Source organism: Arvicanthis niloticus, chromosome 1 (assembly GCF_011762505.2).
Source record: "Arvicanthis niloticus isolate mArvNil1 chromosome 1, mArvNil1.pat.X, whole genome shotgun sequence".
NCBI classification, from domain to species: domain Eukaryota; kingdom Metazoa; phylum Chordata; class Mammalia; order Rodentia; family Muridae; genus Arvicanthis; species Arvicanthis niloticus.
This window is the reverse complement of record NC_047658.1, coordinates 54,310,838-54,331,966: the sequence shown is the minus strand read 5'-3', so window position 1 is coordinate 54,331,966 and position 21,129 is coordinate 54,310,838. Positions and strand designations below refer to the sequence as shown.

Sequence of the window (21,129 nt, the reverse complement as noted above, 5' to 3'; positions counted from 1 at the left end):
AAGGTGGACCTCCCCGGCTGTGACTAAAACATGCTCTCCTGTTTCTTGAATTAAAATCTGGACACAGGGATCAGCTTGGTTTAGCAGTTTCATTCCTTTCACAAGCTGAGGCATTTCACCTAGATGACAAAATGAAACAAAATAACAATGGCAGAAGAACCAGTATGACCTAGAGACAACAGCATGGCTCTGCTGGGACCATTACAATAAAATAAGTTCCCAGTGGTGTGAAGAACCCACCTCTTTAGCTGACTTGTACAACCAGCCAGGATGGGGCCCACAGAGGCTTATCATTAAAATGCCAAGGCTGATTTACATGACTTACATCTCTTCATCAAATTCTTAGTAGATAAAAGCTATTACCACCATACCTGTGAAATATACATAATATATATGTATATATTATATACATATATATACAATATGTATAAAATAGATAGTATATATAATATATATAATAGATCTAGAAATACAGCAATACTTCTTTAAATAGTACACAAAATTAGCAGATATACAAATCATTTATAATATCTGAAAAACTACTAGAACTTATATTAAAATAACACTTTATAAGACAGGCTTGGTGACATAGACTTGCAATCCTAGCTACTCAGGGGCCTAAGGCAGGAGAATCTCAACTTCAAAGTTTGCTTGGGATACAGAATAAATTCCAGGCCAATATGAACAATTTAATGAGATTCTGTCTCAAAATAAAAGGAGTGACAGGGTTGGTTAGAGGTGTATTTTGATGGGACAGTGCCTGCCTGCTATGCACAAGGCCCTGAGTTAGACTGCTAGTACTGCAAGAAACAAAATGAAGCAAGACAAACCTATTTGTGAAAGCACTTGAGAGAAACGTGGGGCTCAGGACCCACAGTAGCTAGCTACTACACCCTCTGCCCTCCCTTCTGTGCAGCACATGGAAGGGGAGGGTAGAGATGGGACTGAGGTCTGCATTTGGGAATTTGCGTTTTCTCTCCTACACGTTCAGCTGCCACTGTGGCCTCCAGCCAGGCCAGAGCAAGTCCTCTGATGCAGTGTAAAGATTGGGAGGGCATTCCTATACAGTATTGCTTTGATTCAACATTTTGCTTCACAGGTCTCCAGTGTTCAATTTCAACATGTGAAAGCACAGGAGCTTTCTGCAAGGCGGAAACAGGAGGACACTATAAGAACTTCAACGCTCTTTTATTTTTGAACAAAAGTTCTAAAAATAACTAACACTATTTATAGTGTTAAAATGCCAGACAAGCATTTTAGAAGTGGACATCATAGAAGGAATGTACAGATTAATGTTCTCAATGTGTGGGTGAGGAAACAGCTTGAGAGAGTGAAAAAAATTTGTGTCCAGAGTCAACAGCAACTATGTGGCAGAACCTGCTTCTGAAGCTGCTTGGCCAGGCTTAGAGCCTAGGCTTTGTTCTCAGACACCACAGCCCCACAGACCAGGTGGCCGAAAGCCACACTGTAGTACAGGGAATCCCAAGGGAAGGGGGGGGGGGAGAGATATGGGGATTTCACCCTCTTAGAGCCCTTTCAGCATATCACGGCTTCCCCTTGCTCACGTGGGTAGATTTGATCTTCAGTGGTGGCTTGACTGTCAGAGAATTTGAAACCTAACTTCAAAGATTGTTACACAGACATGCTAAGACTCAAAATACAGGAAGACAGCTCGTTATTAGTTCTCCATCAGCTGGATGACAAAGCCCAACCTGTATACATTTGTCTCCATTCCTGCATACGTAAGTCTATCTCTGAGCTAAAGGAGACAGTTTAAGAGTAAGGAAAGAAGAAAGAAAGTTTTAGAATGAAATTTGAGACTTGGAGTCAAAATTGAAATCAAGGATTTGAGAATATTTCTGGTAGCCATTGTGTGGCCAAAATCAACACAAATACTCAATGCATTAACCTTTTAAAATTTAGAGGGTAATTTTCTTCCCTTATTTTAAACATCTTACAAATGGACAGTTCACTCACAGTATAGACACTGACACTAAGGAGTGTAAGGGAAAGTGACATCAAGAAAAAGCAGACATTTATTTTCTGCATTTCATCCAGAACTTGGTGTAACTGATCAATGTTCTAAAATAAACACAATGATTCAGGACAAGCTGCCAGCTAGGCATTTCCCCTCTGAGACTCACCAACACTGACAATACCCATTAAAATCAAGTGTTACAATAATGGGGTCCAGGAGACACCTCTGGATAGTAACAGCACGGTGTGCCAAGTTAAGGGTTGGAAAGAATGAAGCATTGTTTAACACTGAGCTTTGCAGGCGACCTCAATCATCCTGGTCTCCTAACATTCAGTGGCCCTAATAATAGCAGCAGTGACATTTGACAACACAATATTGTGTAAGTGGTGATGTATGACTGCCAAAGCTACTTCTGGACTGGTCAGTCACTTTTGTCTGATGCAGAACACCAAGTGAAGCGGCCCTTGGAAGAACAGAGGGCTGAACTCAAATGGATATACTCAGTTCATATGAGTGACTCTTGGAGGGAAGCACAGTTAACCTGCATGTGGCTGCAACCAGAGTACGTATAAAAGCCATTGGTTGGTGACTCTAAGCCTTACTGTCTCCAAATTCCAAATTCCTGACCAAAGGAAGAATAAGAGATGTTTCAGACTATTAAATTTTGCAGTATCTTGCCATGACATACTATTACATAATTAATACAGCTACAAAACACAATTACAGATAGAATGTATCTGTACCAAAAACTTCACAGAAGCATAGTTATTTTATTTCTCAATTTTTAAGTAATTTATATTTTTGGTGTTTCATCATATATACAAAACAACAACAGAAAAACTAATGTACCTGAAAGCCCTATTTTGACTAGTGAGTATTTCTTATTTTTCCTCAAAGGAAAGATATAGGATTGTCTCTGAGGTAGAGGTCTGAAACCTGAATGTAGCACTTATTAACTGTATGACCTCAGACAAATTGGCTTCTTCTATTTTAAAATTATGTACACGTGTGTGTGTGTGTGTGTGTGTGTGTGTGTGTTTGTGCACGTGAGTGAAAAGTGCCTCCAGAGCCCAGAAGAGGCCTCTGTATCCCTGATGTGGAGCATCGATGGCTGTGAGCCACTGGACACAGGTGCTGGGAAATCCATATGTCCTCTGCAAGCACAGAGTATAATCTTCACCAGCAGCCCATCTCTACTGTGCCAGTTTCTCTTGCTTACTTTTCTAACTTTTCTAGTGTTAGGAATCAAACAAATTAGGCTTTGTACCTAGTTAACTCCGTTATGCCTCAGTCACACATACATGAAGATGAGATTAAAACTGCACTCAAGTGGCTGCCAAGGGGACTGGATGAGAAATTCAGTGCTAAATCTGTGGTGTACTGTTGGAATGGGTACAGGATTAACTGATGAAAGCAGTCATGGTTTGGGGGCATTCTTGGTTGCCTGATGAGTTCTGAACAGCCTTGAGTGTCAGGAGCAGAGGCTGACCAGTGGGACCTTTGGACCCCACCTCAAGAAATCCCAGAAGAAAAGTATGAAAGCAAATGGGTGTGGCTCTCCATGACACAGGAAATGGCAAGGTTCTGGATGAATCCAGTTCATCAGGCTACTTACTAAGTCTTCATGAAAAAGATAAAAGGTCTCAAAGCTAAGAGCGGTGTGCAGGGATAGCAATAGGTCCACCCGTGGCTTAGCAGGCAGTGTTCCTGGGAGTCTTGCTATGAGAGACTGGAACTTTTTCAGAGTTAACAGACATGGGACCTATGGATGGATGAGTCCCCAAGGGAGGACAAGTAGAAGACAGGAGAGCCATGCACAAACACTACATGTACTCTGAGGACACAAGGACATGGGGCAGCATGAAGAAGAGTTTCTCAGACACTCTGAATATAGAATTAGAAACAGGACAGAGTAAAACATTTAGAAACTGAAACATACAAATGGATACTTCAGTAATGCAATCCATGAACAAGGTGTCTCCAGCAAGAACAACATACTTTATGGAAAAAGCAATACTTCTTTAAAAATTATAATGAAAATTGTGTTCCTTTTCAAATACTTCAATTTAGATTTTAGAAGCTCAGAAAAAAATTAATCAATGACATATGAGGAGATGCACTTTGGCCTCCAGGTAGATAACTAAATAATTCTCTCTGATTAGCTACCTTATTTTTGAATAAAAAAAAAATTAGTATCATTTAGAGCATGCCATGAACACAAAAGAAGCCAGGTACTGGGTAGGATCTTTCATGTCAGGGAGCATATGAGGCAGCTCACGGCACCTGGAACTCTAACTCCAGGAGATGATGCTGTCTTCTGGCCTCTACAGGCACCCCACATGCATTCATGCACACAAATGGGGACATACTTACACACAAATAAAAAATAAATATAAAAAATAGAAATTAGTAAATATTTGAGAATTTAAGCTCTAATATTTTAATAAAAAAATTCTAAAAGGCTGGTTGGGATACTACTTTGTACTATATTATCCAAGCTAAATCAAAGATCAGCAGAGCCAGTTGCTGGGTAGTTTCCCAATATTGTTCTAGGGACCCAGGGACCGTGGGACCATGAGCACTTAAATCTAAGCACTAAAAGAAAAAAAAAATTCAGGTCTCAGATCTAGGGAGAGGAAGGATATACAGGTACAAAAAATAATAGCACTGACCTAGCACATACCTAGCACGGACCTAGCACGGACCTAGCATTTTAATGAGACCATTAAATCCGCCAGTAGAAAACTGCCTTTTAACACCTGCTTTATGATCCCTTAAAGGAAGGTTTGTAGAATCTTCACTGACCATTACGAGGTACCAGGAACAGCTAGGTTCCAGAGTGACACATACATTAACAAGTGAAGCAAGCTGGGTATGGTGGTCCATGATTTCAATCTCGGCACTCAGGACAGAAAGGCAGGTGGATCTCTGAGTTGGAGTCTAGCCTGGACTATATGGGAAGTTCCAGGCCAGCCAGGGGTAGGTAGAAAGACCCTGTCTTAAAAGCAGGACCACCCCTTCCTCCCCCCATGCCAGTGTCGCAGGCTTCTCAGAACAGCGTCATCTTACTTGGGTGTTTCGGTTCAACAGCAACTCTCACAATAGGGGTGGCTTCAAAGTTGAGGGGAATAAACGGCGGGCAGGATGGCAGGCTGCACAAAGTTGCAGATTTTAGCACAAAGTCCTGGAGGCCTCCAATTCCTGCAGAAAGAAAAAGGGCCATGGGATCAATCAATTCTGAACTTATGTTAGGAAAGTCACAGCACAGACCTAGTACTGCTGCCAAACTGATAAGGAATGAGGTAGGCATAGGCATGCATTGTGTGGTGGGGGTTTTTGTTTGTTGGTTTATTTTGTTTTAAACCTAGATAATATTACTCTTGCCCAAAATACAGAAATTCTGGGTGGGTGTGGTGGGACACAACTTTACTCCCAGCACTGTAGAGCAAAGGCAGGCAATTCTCTGTGAGTTCCAGGCCAGCCAGTACTATACAGTGAGATCCTGTTTCAAAAAGTAAACAAACCAACATACCTCCAGACATTTGCTAGTTTTTCTTTTACAGATAGGCAAATTCAGTTGCATCAGGTTTAGTGAACGCATATCTATTCTGACAATAGAAACGATCACTTCTAGGCTCTGTTTGTGCATATGGTTGTGTATATCTAGGCTCAGTCTGGAAAGTGTCTGCTGTACAATCATGAAGACCTGAGTTTGGAGTGGAGAGAATTTCCTAGAGATGAAAGGATATCTGATCTCACATCCAGAATCAGAGTGGACAGGACACAGTAAGAAACATGCATGAGGACCATTTGGGAGTCACTGTGTTGAAATAAAAACTGAAAAAGCAAAGAGGGAAGGAGCGGTTACCTGCTTTAGGGAAAGGGTGCTGGAAGAGAAAAAGGAAGTGCTATGGGTGTAGAAACAACCAAGGAAAGGAGAGCCTGCTGTGTTTACACAAGCTTTGGTAAAAACCCCAGGGTGGGAAAAGGGAGATCATTCCACCTAGTGCAGCAGCCTGCCTGGGACTGGAGACCTGAGGCTCGGCCATGCACTGGGGAAAGCAGTTCACAGGAATCTCCTTGTTCGACCACACCCATGGAAGCCTGCTTTTGGTGCCTCAACCTGAGCACAGTCAGATGTACCATCTCAGGAAGCCAGTTCCAAATATAAGGGACAAAGAGGTCATTCTCCTGTACACGTCTATGCACTCCAGCAAACCTGTTTGACAGAAGTCATAAAATAGCCTCATCTCTGTTCCTGAGGCCAGGCTTCAGGAAAACCCTATAGTAAGCATACCCTCTCACACTTCATTTATCCTGCTTCTGACCTCTGACAGCGGCACTTCCTTCCTGCACATAGCACATGGTTTCACTGGCAGGACAAATGCTGCCCTTTCCTCTACACTACGATGGGTATCAGCTGTAGATGGTCAGTGAATCTGACTGCTGGTTTACATTTTGCAACCAAACCTATTCTTGCTATTTAGATCTGCCCAGATCTGCTGGCGTGACAAGAATTTCTCCAAATAGAAAAGAGTCAATGCAACAGAATTCATAGAAAAGAACATGATCCAAAGAGTAAAAGACCCTTGTTACCTGTATGTAACTTCGATTTTTTCAAATCCTATTTTTAATGATGGTTCTTAAACACTTTAACCTCCCTGTAGCCCACCACCCACCAAAGGTAGTGGAAAAGAAAGGATTCGGGGAAGTGGACCTGTTTAGAAAGGTTCTTTGGAGCAACTCCAATCTGTGTTGTCTGGAAACTGGCATCAGTTCACAGGTTAACAGCGGCAGCTCGATCCATTCATAAACACTTCACAGATACACTAGCGGTCCAGTTCGGTAGAATAGGGATAGCAACAGCAGTGATAGGACCTAGCAGTCAGCCAGACCTGAGCCTTGGCTTGAGTCAGCAGGAGGGACCAACAGGAACACCAGAAGTTCTTAGCTGTGCCTTTCTCAGGAAAGTGAAGCTCAGTGAAGATGACGACCCACAAGTGTTGCACAGCTAGCTGTACCAGCAAGACAAACTCTCTGTCACTCCATGGAGTCCTATTTATACCCTCCAAACATCACGTGTCTTCCATGTGCCTTGCCTCAGCACAGGTCTTGCCTCAGCATGTCCATCCAATTACCCAGAGTCCTTGGAAGTGGCAACAAACTGCAGCATACCACTCAAGTTTTTAGTGCATTTCTCTCCATATATGGAGTCCTGACAAATGCAGCTCAACTATGCTATGTAAGGTGGGCCAATACATGTGTGCTGTTAGCAAAGAATCTTTCCTCACACGTCCTTTCAGGTGCTTGCTTTAGCAGAACATCCCTTTTTTCCTGTGTCTGCTTCAGCAAAATGTGTCTTCATGAGTCTGCCTTAGCTTTTCACACCTGTGTCCACTTTAACCAAACGTTCCTTCATGTGTTTGTGCCAGCAAAACACCATCCAATCAGTGGACTTTCCAAAGACCCCTCAAGCTTCTACTTCACTGTATTACAGGTTACCGATTTTATTTATTTTAAAACATAATTTAAAGACACAGACAAAGAAACATTAAGGTTATTTAGGCAAATCATAGTAGATTGAAATCTCTGTGAGACTTTCTTGATAGGATACAGGGCAATATTAAGTGTGCAGTTTGGTTTTCATATCAAATACAGTCTGAAACAAATTTTTCCCCTTAAGAATAATGCTATCAAATTCAGTTTTGAAAACAAAACAAAACAAAACAAAACAAAAAAACAAAAAGCATACACATTACCCAACATCCTCACACTGCTACTGTTTCCTTTTCCCTCCCATTTTCTCCTCTTAGAGGACACCTTTATGCTCTCACAACATTTAATAACCTTGCTTTCTTTTTTTTTTTTTTTACTGGAATCACGATTGTTTTTCAGTTCAATCACTTCAGTCAATATTATACTAATTAGCCAGGCATGAGCTCCCCTCACTCAGGAGGCTGAAGCACGATGTTTACGAATAGGAGTCAAGTTTGTGCTATACAACCCTTTTCTCAAAACAGAAACCTAAACCTCATTATTCCTTTCAACTAAGACTTGTAGGAGAGGGCACATTCCCAAGGAATCACTTCAGAATCTGAATTAGGAAGAGACTGGCTCCATGTGAAAAGTCCCTAATGATGGTGGCCATCATTTTTTAGTCCCTATATTTATTTCCAAGGTTTTAAAAATTCACTTTACCTCCTGCTCACTGCCCCTCTCCCACAATTCTCCCTCCCCATTCCTTCTTCCCTTCTTCTCTGAGAGGGTGGGACACCTCATGGTATCCCCTACTCTGATACATCAAGTTTTTTGGGGGCTAGGTGCATCCTCTCCCACCGAGGGCAGACAAGTCAGCCCAGGTAAGACAACATATCCCACGATCAGGCAGCAGCTTTGGCCTAGACTCTGCTCCAGTTGTTCGGGACCCACATGAAGACCAAGCTGCACAACCGCTACACATGTGCAGGGGGGCCTACGTCCAGCCCATGTATGCTCTTTTGTTGGTGGTTCAGTCTCTAAGGGCCCTAAGGGTCCAGGTTAGCTGAGGATGTTGGTCTCTTTATGGAGTTCCTATCCCCTTCGGGGCCTGCAATCCTTCCTCCTGTTCTTCCTAAGAGTCCCCAAGTTCCATTCACTGTTGGGCCCTGGGTGTGTGCATCTGAGTCAGATACTGGGTGGAGCCTGTTAGAGGACAGCCATGCTGGACTCCTGTCTGCAAGCATAACATAGTATATCACTAATAGTGTCAGGGATTGGTGCTTGCCCATGGGATGGGTCTTAAGTTGGGCCGGTTATTGGTTGGCCATTCCCTCAGTCTCTGCTCCATCCCCTGTGCCTACATTTCTTGTAGATAGAATAAATTTGAGATTGAAAGTTTTGTGGGTAGGTTGGTGTCTCTATCGCTCTACTGGGGCTCCTGCTAGACTACAAGAGGTGGCCTCTTCAGGTTCCATATTATTTCCAAGTTTTAAGAATTACAAAAATAAATAAATAAACAAATGAATGAATAGGTAGAAAAGCTAGATTAAGGAATCTGGAGCTAAGTGGGTTTATGGAAGAAGAACTCCAGCTTGGTTTTTATAACTGACTGAGGTAAACGAGTTTGCACGCTAGCTGTACCTCATAGACAGGATGACAGTCACCAGAACCAAATAAATGCTGAGTTCTTCAACTGGGCACAGAGGCCCTGGCTAGGTTCTCTACCATTCAATTCTTTTGAATCAAATATTAGTATTTCATAATGTTAGCAGGCCATTTTTTCCAGGTTGTCCCTAATGTCCCTACTGAGAAGTAGCTCAGACATAAACAATAGAAAAATAACCCCATATATAAAAAGACCGGTTAAAAATATTTTATAGAGATTAAGAAATAGGTTGGCTTTCTGTTATATTGGCTGAATCAATCTAGCATCAGGTTGTTCTGCAGGCAGAAAGATGGTAAAGCTATTGCTAAATACTAACACTGATTTCTGGGGACAAGCCCGTCAGCTGTCTGTACAGAAAACAACATTACTGTCTTAAGAAAAACTTAGGTTTGTAAAGTACTCCTCCCGGTCTAAAAGAAAAACTTTACTGGGTTTTTCCCAGTAAAAATTTGTTGGAAAATATGTTAACATTTTAGCTAGCAGATGTTCCCTAGTGTTTAACATTATCATAGTGAAAGACTCCCAGCCAGCCCTTCTCAAGCTGGCTGGGCAGAATTGATGGGTTCTGTTAAACTCTGGAAAGGCTCACTTACACACAGCCTCAGGTCTGTTTGAGTAGAGAGCCACTCTGGAAGAAACATGGGGACTTCTCTATTGCTTAAGTACACCCCTCAGGATGTGGGATGTCCTTGGTTGTACAAAGCAACATTCTGTCCTATGCCCGATGCCATTAGGTACCCAGGGAACCCAATCATCTGCCCCCAGGTTATGCACCAGTTCTATTTCCTTGTCACTCAGACTCAGCAGTGTGACAACTCCAAAGAGTGCTAGTGAACCCACACTTTACAGCCCGCATCATGGAGGTGGGGAGACAGAGGAGGGAGGCCAGAAACAAAAACATGCTTTCCAAACTGCTTTGCCAGCATTGCTAAGGTTGACGGGCACAGGCTAGCTAAGGTGTTCAGAAGACTGGCTGGCCTGTTAGGTATACTAAGCAAGCCCATGAAATCAACAGACTCTCAGCTTCCTGATGTTAGGGGTGGCCTCAGAGAAAAGTCTTGCAACAATGATATCATAATGTCATTTTTTCCCCCCTTCTCATAGAACAAATAAGCTAAAAATAGGTCCTAAGCAGGTTACATTAAGAGCTGGAAGCCCTTTCCTCAGAAGAGAATAATGAAAAAACTAACACCTTAAGAATTATAAATTTTTGCCGGGCAGTGGTGGCGCACGCCTTTAATCCCAGCACTTGGGAGGCAGAGGCAGAGGCAGAGAGGCAGAGAGGAGGCAGAGAGGCAGAGAGGAGGCAGAGAGGCAGAGAGGCAGAGAGGCAGAGAGGCAGAGAGGCAGAGAGGCAGAGAGGCAGAGAGGCAGAGAGGCAGAGAGGCAGAGAGGCAGAGAGGCAGAGAGGCAGAGAGGCAGAGAGGCAGAGAGGCAGAGAGGCAGAGAGGCAGAGGCAGGTGGATTTCTGAGTTCGAGGCCAGCCTGGTCTACAGAGTGAGTTCCAGGACAGCCAGGACTACACAGAGAAACCCTGTTTCGAAAAAAAAAAAAATTATAAATGTTTAATTTTGTTGTATTTTAAGAATAGGGAGCAAATTACCCACTGAGGTAGGAGAGTTATAATCATATACATAGGGTCTCAATTTACACTCAAGATGTGGTCAAGGGGTTTGGTTGATACAACCAGACCTGAGAGATGAGGACTGAAACAGGAAGTACGTGGAGTGGTCAGCACCCGAGAGCTGTCTAGTACTGTGTCAAAGGCAGGTCAGAGAAGAATAGAAGCCTTCTTGTTGTCTCAGTGTTACACCAGGACAAAGCAGCACTGCAGCTACCCAGCAAACAAGGAAGCATGTAAGCCAGTGAGACAGCTGTAGCAGTGTTTTCTGCTAGATCAGCAATAGCTGAGAATGACTGGATGGCTGGTTGTGTAAGGTGAGGGAGGGGATTCTAGGCCCAGTCACAACAGAGAGAAGAAGCTCCAGTCCTAACAGTTCCAAATGCTCAGGGCAGTGTGACACGGGAAAGTACAAAGCTCAAGGTACTGCAGACAGGTGAGCAAGGGGATGACTGTCACAGTGTGGACTCTAGTCTTTGGTGTGCAGGCTGTGGACGTCGCAGACTAGCTGGATTTGGAACTGAGGTGGGGCTGTCTCTGTGGTGGTTTGGTCGAGGCTGGAAAGAAGAAAGGGAAGAAACAAGGATGAAATTCTGATGCTGCTGTGGGCAGGAAAGGGGAGCATCACCAGTCCAGACTCTTCTTCTTTAGCTGTGTAATTTCTTATTACTATTTATATTATTCATTGTGTAATAAACATTTGGATCTACCTTTTTCCCCCTCTAAATATTTTTTTCTATAGTTTGTTTTTGAAGTTTTCATATTTGGTGTCTAAGTTTTAAAGTTTGTACAGTTTTGTTCAAAGAACTGACTAATAAACATTAAAATTTTCTCAAGCCTTTGGATAATATGAGTTTTAAGGGCAGGGCTCCCCAACAGGCACTACATAATGATTCTCCAAGGACTGAATGAATGTGAGCACTTCCTGTCCTCACAGAGCTTAAGAATGATAGAACAAATGCAGAGAAATAAGGAATTACAGTACAATATGACCAGTGTTATTAACAGGGCAAGCTCGTTCTGTTTACAGAAAAGAGAATTCAAAAGGTTCTAGGCTTCCTTGAGAAACTGAAATAGAGGGATAAGGAGGCAGCCGTGCAGAGCGTGCGGGAGGGCATGCTGGAGAGCTGAAATGGCACTACTGTAGGCCCAAGGAAGAACACAAGGTCCTCATTGATGGATGGACACAGTGTAGAGCTCAAAACAGGACTGGAGAGACACTTCACCCCTGTGTTCCCCCTCTCTGGGATCCTGCGAATGCTCTCAGTTATTTTCTCGGGTCCACATGTGTGCTTGTTATGTTTGATGTGGAATCAGGGGATTTGAAACTAATTACAGCTCTAACCTTGTGCAATAAATGAAGCAGTGATAATTAGAAAGGTCGCGGCAGCAGCTGTTGTGCTAACAGACATGCTCATTAGGTTTTGAACTTATATTTGGTGTATGAAATAAACTGTATCAATCAATCTCATGTATACACTGAAGAATAAGCTATAAAGAATTGTATTCACAATCCCATCCATTTATGGGCTCTGAACCCTGTCCCACTGACCTAGCTTACATTGTGCAGGTAACACATTGCTTTAGATAATAATCTTCAGGATGAGTTTCAAATGGAATAATTTAAATAAATGGAGACACATACAAAAGTCAGCATACAAGAAGCATAAAATGCTTAAAGTAGATTAAAATAATGCTGTTTATTGTCTAAAGACAAAAGAACAGAAGGGAAGAAGAAAGGAGGGAAAGGGAGAGGAGGGGAGGAGGGAAAAAGAGGAAGGAGAAGAGACAGACACACGGCTGTTTGAGACAGGAAAGTATACTCCTTCTGCCTTGAAAACCAAATATTTCCAACTGGAAAAAGGAAATGAGTTCCTTCTGGATGAAATGGTAACTCCATCTCAAATACAAAAAGAACCTGACCAAAATGATCAAAGAAACAGAAAGCCAAGGAAAAGCTGAATGAATAGGTGAAACCAGAGAAGGGCACATCCAACTGTGAGCTGTTTCTGTTCACTGAGGATCAGATTAAAGAAGACTATGAAGGGTCAGCTCATGACCCTTTTCATAAGAAAGTGGCATAGCTCTGGGGGGCAAGTGCATAGAAGCATAGCAAGGACGGTCTGAGAGATGCAAGATCAGTGGGAAAGAATAAGAGGCAGACACAGACCAACAAGTATGGCATGAGAATGATAAGCTCAAGGTGGCAGGCAGAAGGGCCCATTCAGCAAGTGGCAGTGAGACTAATACCTGATGAAAATACAAAAGCAAAGAACCAAAAAATCCCCAACAAGATGGAACACTTAAATCCCATGACTCTATAACACTACACTCATAAACCTCACTATATTGTAAAATACACTTTTTTTTTGAATTGTGGGGGCTCAGCAGAAAAAGTTTCACAGGGGAGGAATATTAGTAAGTAAGTGGTTTAGAGACCAGTCTTGTGATATTTTAGCATGAATATTGGCTGCTTTATGCCCTTGTCCTAAAAATCTGCTTGAGGCTAAATTGAAGAGTTTTGGATTAGTGACACTGGCAGAGGAGATTTCAAGAGAGTCCAGTATTGACTCCGTCATACGGTTATTAGCAATCACTCTTATTGCATATCTATGATGAAAAGAAGCATGCTGGACAAAAACAGAATACAAAATGTACAGTTTGAGGAGTAAAGGAGCATCAGGAAGTGTATTGAAGCTAAGTCCAGTGGTCAAGGAGATAAAAAGTTTAATGAAAAGTCTGATGTTAAACGGAATAAAGGCAGTGGTGATTTCAGGGCAGGACACCACCCAGTTAAGCTTCCAACTTGAGAAAAACAATTTAAGAAAAACTTAAGCATCTAAGAAAACCATCCACAATAGAGAGCTGACATAAATATAATTGAAGAAGGGGGTCAAGTTCCAGGCCCATCATGCAGCAGAAGCTGGTAGTGTTGGCTACACAGTTCTGGCTTTAAAGACAGGAATACAGAAAGGGCTTGCAGAATCTTCCTCCACTGCCAAGAAAATGAGGAAAGACAATGAATGGGTAGCCTGAATTCAGGGTGTTTCTGCATGGAGGCAAGAGACACCACGGCATGAAGTTATGAAAGAGAAGCACAGATTGCCTTAGAAACTCCAATATGTTGAGGATGCCAGTGTCAGGGGATACATGCTAAGGACAGCTGCTAACTGGTTGTGGAACCAGCTCAAGAGAGAGAAGCATGCAGCAGCCAATGAAGCTAAGGGGAGCTGGAAATAGCAAGAATGCTTTGACATCAGACATAGAGATACAGAATTTGGAATTTTCCCTGCTGAGTTTTAGTCTTGCTTTAGTCTAGTATTTCCTCACTATGCTCCCTTTTGGAAATGTAATGTAAATTCTGTACCAATATTAGAAGAGTGTGATCTGCTTTTTTATTTTGATTTTATAGGGCTTACAATTATTAGACTGCCATGAGTCTCAGAAGAGACTTTGAGCTTTTCAAATAAGAATGACTCATATTATTTGAATGCTTGGTCACCAGGGAGTGGCACTATTTGAGAAGGATTAGGAAGTATGGTCTTGTTGTAGGAAGTGTGTCACTGGGGGTTGGGCTTTGAGGTTTCAAAAGCCCAAGCCAGGCTCAGGCTCAGTCTGCCTGCCTGCCTGCCTGCCTGCCTGCCTGCCTGCCTGTCCATCCCCCTCCCTCCCTCCCTCCCTCCCTCCCTCCCTCCCTCCCTCCCTCCCTCCTTCCCTCCCTCCCTCTTTTCCTCTCCTATCTGTGGATCAGGATGTAGCTCTCAGCACCACAGATGCCTGCTACTTTGCTCCTCACCATGATATGAACTTAGCATTTGAAACTGTAACCTGCCCCAGTTAAATGCTTTCCTTTATAAGTGTTGTCTTGGTCATGGTGTCTCTTCATATCAACAGCATAGCGACTAAGATACCCTGGGTCTAAATATGCCAGGTCTTAAACTGTATCCCATGAGCTGGGGGGGGGGGGGGGGGGGAAGGAACAATAACAAAACCAAAACAACAACAACAACTTGAAAGCCTCTTTCAGTAACTATGAACAGAAGACCAGAAAAAGTACATTATGATAAATTCAGAAAATGGAATCAACATGGGGTGGGGGGAATCCCTGAAAGTGAGCATAGCTCATGGTGGCTACTATAATCCCAATACTGCAGAGCTAGAGACAGAAAGAGGATCATGAACTAAAGATAGAACAGCCTAGGCTACAGAGTGAGACCCTGTCTCAGAAACCAAATTAACTTCCCTCATGTCCACCAAGCTAAAGCAACATGAAACAGCATAAGAAAACACAAAAATCACAAACAATATGATGTTACTATTCAAAGGTAACAATTCGGTATACATGTATCTACACAAGGCTTCTGTTTACAGACACCTACTGAGGTCAGGTCTCAAGCACCTTTCAAAGCATGGTAAGTGGAAAACACACAGCAGCCTCAACAAAGTGACTCCCATTGGAGCAGGTTCCCGAGACGGGAAAGACACAAGAAGGGCTCCTTAGGTGACCACTCAATATTAAAAGAAGAGTAGATACAATTACAGGAAAACTTCCAAATCAGTTAATTGCAGATGAATGTGTGGGCGTTCACTGGATTATTCACCACTTAGATACTGCAAATGTTAAACTGTTGATAAGGCTCTTGACTGCCTTTTTACATTTTCATATTTTTGTAATGTGTAATATTTTGCTTTTTTCTGAGTTCATCAAGAAGCATATCTTTTGGGAGCTGGGGAGACATCTCAGGGTGTACTTCGCCTTGAAAGCACGAGGACCCAGTACAATCCCTAGATAGTATGTAAAAGTCTGGATGTGGAAGTGTGTGATCCTCATGCTGGGGATCCAGTCTAGCCTGATTAATAACCACCAGACCAAGGAAAGAGTCCCTCTCAAAGGAGGTAAATGTCAGGTCTGAGGATAACATTCAAGGTTGTCTTCTATCCTTTACATGTGACAGACACATGCACATGCTCCTGCAGACACGTGCATTAAAGCATACCCATGATATGCACATACTTTAAAGGTACATGCCTAAGTGCATAGTGAAATAAGGATATGCAGAGGAAAAGATGTACTCAGAGCATCAGGAATGTTATCCCTTTTGTTCCCTCAGATTTAAACAAATGATCTCAGCAAAATTCCTACTTTTATTACAATAACATTTTCAAAACATAAGTTAGCAAAACAAAAACAGAAACAGCCATTTGTTGCTTCTGGATCTTGAATGAATGTTCCCACTGTGTGAGCGATCACAGAGTAATAGACCTGGGATTATGCTTCCAGTGAATTACATTAATATTAATCAATCTGGCCAAGAAATTGAAACTGGTCTCTGGACAGTCAGACTTGGATCTCTCTGCCTGGTGTCCAGAGGGAGGTTTGGGTTCCTATCAGATGGGGAATGGCTTATTCCTTAGGTTAATTAAGGTCCTTCCTGAGAGTGAGGTGCTGAAGAACCTGAGATGAGGAAGGCTGTGCTGACTCCCAGCCCTACCACCAGGCCCTCACCTGAAGGCTATGCCTCCAGGCCTTCGACTGGATCCTTTCATTACTTAGTGGGCCTGCACCACCAGTCAGTCTCCTGTACCCTTTACCACTAGTACTGAACACTTTTCTAATGGATACTGTTTTATTCAAAGGCTATTCAGAAGTCATGGAATTTGGAGTGGCTTGTGGAATCTCTTCAGTTAACACAGTGATTTGAGACTGAACCCAAATCCTGCTGAAGGAGTACTTCATGCAATTTCTATACTTTTAGAAATTTATTTCACTAAGTACCTACTGATCACTCATGCTTACAGCTGTGTTGGAGACCACAAGACACAGACAAAGACAAGATGATTTCTTGTGTTTGGTTAGAATGGCTTGTTTGTACAGCATTTTTAAAATGCATTTTTCAACTTGATGTAAAAACATCAAAGTTTTATATGTTAATAGGAGTACCATACTATTGACATGTTTGTACTGTGTGATATTTAGATCAGGCTAAGTGTGTCTACTTCCCTAAGATTTATTCTCCTTCCCGCTTCTCTCTCTCTGCCTTCTCTCTCAGACTTGGTAGTTTTTCCTAGAAAGCAAAGCTCTCAATGGACATTTCTGCCCCGATGGCTTCACCTGCTGTAAATGGTCTATCCTACTTCCACTGTCTACACTTCCAGAGAGCAAGCAGATCATGTGCCAACCCCAGGCTGTCAGGAAGAAATGGTTAGATAAATTTTCAGAAGGTGACGACTTTAGAGTGTGTTACCCAGCATAGCATATGTGTTAAGCCAGCAATGGAAGTCATTCTTGTACAGTGAAAACTTTCAAAGTCTCTGCTAGTTTTCAGAAACCACTATACATCGTCATCACCTGTGGTCACCATCCCATGCAGGACACACCAAGAACAGCAGCCTAGTCCCTGCTGGTGACTGCTGGAACAGTGTTAGAGCTTAGCGCATTACTGCTTGCTTACAGAAGCCCTGACCCCAACTTTGCATCCCCAGGCTCTTCCATTCGTCTGCATCTTGATGCGGCATGGGTAACACTGAGCTATATGCCTAGCCTTCCTCACTCAACTTCAAGCATGACATATCAGTTCAATTCAAGCTGATATCCAGTTCCAGAGCATACATTACTTCCCCAGTAAGAAGCAGGGGCCTGTGCAACAGTTCTGCTACTAAGGCCTAAAAATAAAAGGGAATCATCACATCTTCTCTCTTATTTTAGAATTTCAATATGAGAGGAGGCAAGATGGCACAAGTTTGATCCCCAGGACCTATGGATGGAAGAAGAGGAACTTCCTACAAGCTGTCCTCCAGCCTCCACGCAGGAAGGGTAGCATGTGCTGTGGCACACAAGTGCCTGCCTCAGTGTAAATACATGTGTATAAAAGTTTTACATGATAAAACACACTTCAGTTTTTCATATTAATATCAACTTGAATATTAAAAAGATTTTACACTACAGTTGTTATGAGCTTTAATTATGTACTGTAAGAACACTGTGGCTCAGATCTTTTCTCTCAAAGTGAATAGCAAGGATTGGCTATGAGACTATAGGTTTTCAACCCCGTCAGAAATCCAGAATGACTGAGTTAACTGAAATTATGGGAAGCACAAAACATAGCTTCTAAAACTTAGCCAATTTATAGAGACCGCTGAACACCTGGACAGTCCCTATACTACAGAACGTTGGAGCATCTGATCTTCAGCCTTCTGGCCCAGAATCATCTGACAGACCTTAGTGATGCAGAATTATTAAGGGCTGATTACTCTGTCTAGGCAGATACAATCAGTCGACTATTCTGCAAGTGTGTCCTTTTCTGGACAGTAATTTGTCTGTAGATGGAAAGAGGCAATTCTTGCCTAGTGGCTGTCTCCCCACAGCTGGAGTAACTCCAAAGATGCTCAATTTCTTCTTAGAATCCAAGACAGCAAGCTGTCAGGAGCAAACAGGTCTCTAATCAAAAGCTAACATTCATTCTAAAGCCAAGAAAAAAGCCAGGTTCAGAACTAAGTGTGTTAGTTAGGAGAGATGATAGAGGTTCTGGTTAGTCAACAAAATGATGGACTGGGTATTAGGACTATCTTGTACCTCACTGATACAAATAGGCATAATTATGCTCTAATTTCATTTAGAGAGAAAAGTTTTATTTTAACAGGAAGGGTGATATGTAGGAGGAGCTAAGGGGGAAAAAGTACCGAGAGGAAGAGAAGGAGTAAGGAGAGGAGAAGAAGGAGAGGAGAAGCTAGGTGATGAGAGAGAGAAAGAGAGGGGGGGGGGCGCATGAAGGCAGATGCTCACGTGTCTCCACCAGTCAAAGATAGTTTATATATCTAGGTTGGGTACTGGGTTACACTTCTGATTGAGCATTACCAAACTTATAAAGCCTTTGATTAACATTAAAAAAATGTATAAAAGCAAAACGGAAAAGGGGGCATGGGATAGGGGTTTTCTAGGGAGGGGAAATGGGGAAAGGGAATGGCATCTGAAATGTAAATAAAATATCCAATAAAAAAAGAAAAAGAAAAAAAGAACACTGTGGCTAATGCTGGTAGGAAAGCAATCAAAGTATTAAGAAAACCCAAAAGGACTGGTATTATAAGGGCTGGATTAATGTTGACTTAATTAAAAATAAGTGAAAATAACTAATGATAAGGCTCAAAATTGATATGGCTATTTTATTTGTTTCCTTACAGTACATTTTTTGGTAAGGCAACAGTGTTTCCTAGAGAGACAGGACCAGGCTAAATGTCAAGAGACTAAGTAAATATGTATGTCTATCAGAATACTATGAGCTGCTAAATAAATTGAATTTGGATGACCATTTAAAGTAGAATATACAATGTTATATAAATAAGATTATATACATAAAACAAAAGGAAAACAATTATAAGCCAAACTATGGTGTTAGCATCTTGTGATCTTTCAAAAATGGAAAAAAATGACACCAATTTTACACTGAAAACTTATTATTGACAAGCTATAAGAACTTATGAGTTGCTTTTAAAGAGTGGGTACTGTGGAATTAAGTGATTATGAACCATACAATGAGACCAGGAAAGGTGGTCACACAGACATGTGTGGGACAACAAAGGTTCTTAGTGAAATGCACAGTTCTGCTGGACTCAGCAGTCAACTTTCCCTCCCACTCATGTGTCACAAAACAAAACATAGATCTAAATCTGCTAACTGAAACAATAAAGTTATGGAAGGAGTAACCTCCCAACCAAGTACTATCCAGGTCTGAGCCTGCTTAGCTTCTGAGATCAGATCAGACTGGCTCTGGTGCATTCAGGGCAGCGCACAGAGAGTGAGAGAGTGAGAGAGTGAGCACTCATCCTAAATAGGATGTCTTCATCAGACCCTTCCCATCAAGGCTCAGGATCTATGCAGAAGAGGAAGCAGAAGGAATGTAAAAGCCAGAGATGACAGGTGACTCTAAGGAAACCGTCTTCAAACACAACAAGACTGATGTACATATGAACTCAGAGACTGTGGCTGCACAAGCATAACCTACTCAGGTTTAAGCCAGATAGAGTACCAGCAATAAGATAGGGAAATGGACATGGGTTCCCACTCCTAACAAAGAAGCCATTGGCAAGTAATACCCACTCACAAAGGGGAAATCCACCTTCTCCAGTGTAGTGTCACTGAGTAAATCAACCACAATCCAGGGCAGGTCCTGTGCTCAGGAGGAGCTGACCAACACAAAATGAGCTTGATGGGGTGTGTGTGTGTGTTTTGTTTGTTTGTTTGTTTGTTTTTTAATCTTATTGGTATTTTGGTTTTTTTTTTTTTAAAGAGAGAAAAAACAAAGTTGGGGTTATAGATATGGGGAGGTTCTGAGAGAAGGTAGGAGAGGGGAAAACATGATCAAATTATAGAATATAAAAAATTTAAATAAATACAAATAGAGTAACCTCTGACTTTAGAGTAAGCAAAAACTTCTTAAATAGGTAGCCAAAGCATGAGTTACAGAAGAATGTAAAGTCTTAGATTATATTAAAATTAAGAACCTCAGTTTATTAAAAAGACATCTCTGGAGGGCCAAAGGTTACTCAGAGAGGAGGAGGAAGTGTCTGCAGGCTATCCACTCAGCCAGGGACTTCCATGCTGAAAGAAGATACAAAGGATGGCTATAGCTCAAAACAGAGCGTATATAAAACAGCAAGAATAAAGAGTACACACTGAACAGCTTTTTCACAAACAGAAATCAGTGGTCAACAAGTAAAAGATTTCTTTTCATAAGTCATCGGGGAACCAAACAGAATACTGCCCCATAAAGGCACGAATGGCTCAAATGAAAACAAAAGCAAATGTTGGTAGGGTAGGAAGCACCCCGATTCTCAGACACCGCTGCAGAAAGTCTAGGAAACCTAAACTCTTCTCACTATACACAAGCATATGCCTATTCTATGATCAAGCAATTTCCCTCCCATATGCAGCAAAACAAAAGAAGCACCTGATTGGTCTGCTCCTCCTTCCCTTCCAAGTTCTCCAGTGATGCAGCATGTCCCTGACTCCCAAGTCCTTATGTTGATGATTCTCCTGAAGATGCCTGGCCTCAAGCAAATTTCTATTAATCAAATATGAGCAGTCTGCCTCCTCCTGCCTGCTGTTTTCTCTCCACTTTCCAGTCTTGGTCTTTGACATGCTGTGGTTTATCCACAGTCTAATTCTTTAAGACACCCATTAGAAGTTGTTAAAAAAAATTAGAAATCTGTGCCATGATTTTTGCCTTTATTTTTGGAGAAAGCAAAACAATGTTCTAGCAAATACATTTACTTCTCTACTGCTAATATTCAACATGTCACCAAAGAACTGCTGTATTTGCATCTATATTACTATTTACCACTATTAAAATCCAGCGACGGAGAGATTAAAAACCTCAGCCTACATCACAG

General features: G+C 42.0%; 1 protein-coding gene across 2 annotated transcripts in view; it reads right to left on the bottom strand.

Moving 5' to 3' along the window:
• Efl1 (elongation factor like GTPase 1) overlaps positions 1-21,129 on the bottom strand; it is a 116,850-nt gene that overhangs the window by 22,237 nt on the left and 73,484 nt on the right. For both annotated transcript variants that reach the window (XM_034503308.2, XM_034503318.2), the window contains exons 16-17: positions 5,048-5,179; positions 1-119 (exon numbers count right to left, since the gene is read on the bottom strand). The exon at positions 1-119 is cut by the window's left edge and continues 29 nt beyond it. In XM_034503308.2, coding sequence (XP_034359199.1) covers positions 1-119; positions 5,048-5,179 — 251 coding nt within the window. The remainder of the gene's footprint in view (positions 120-5,047; positions 5,180-21,129) is intronic.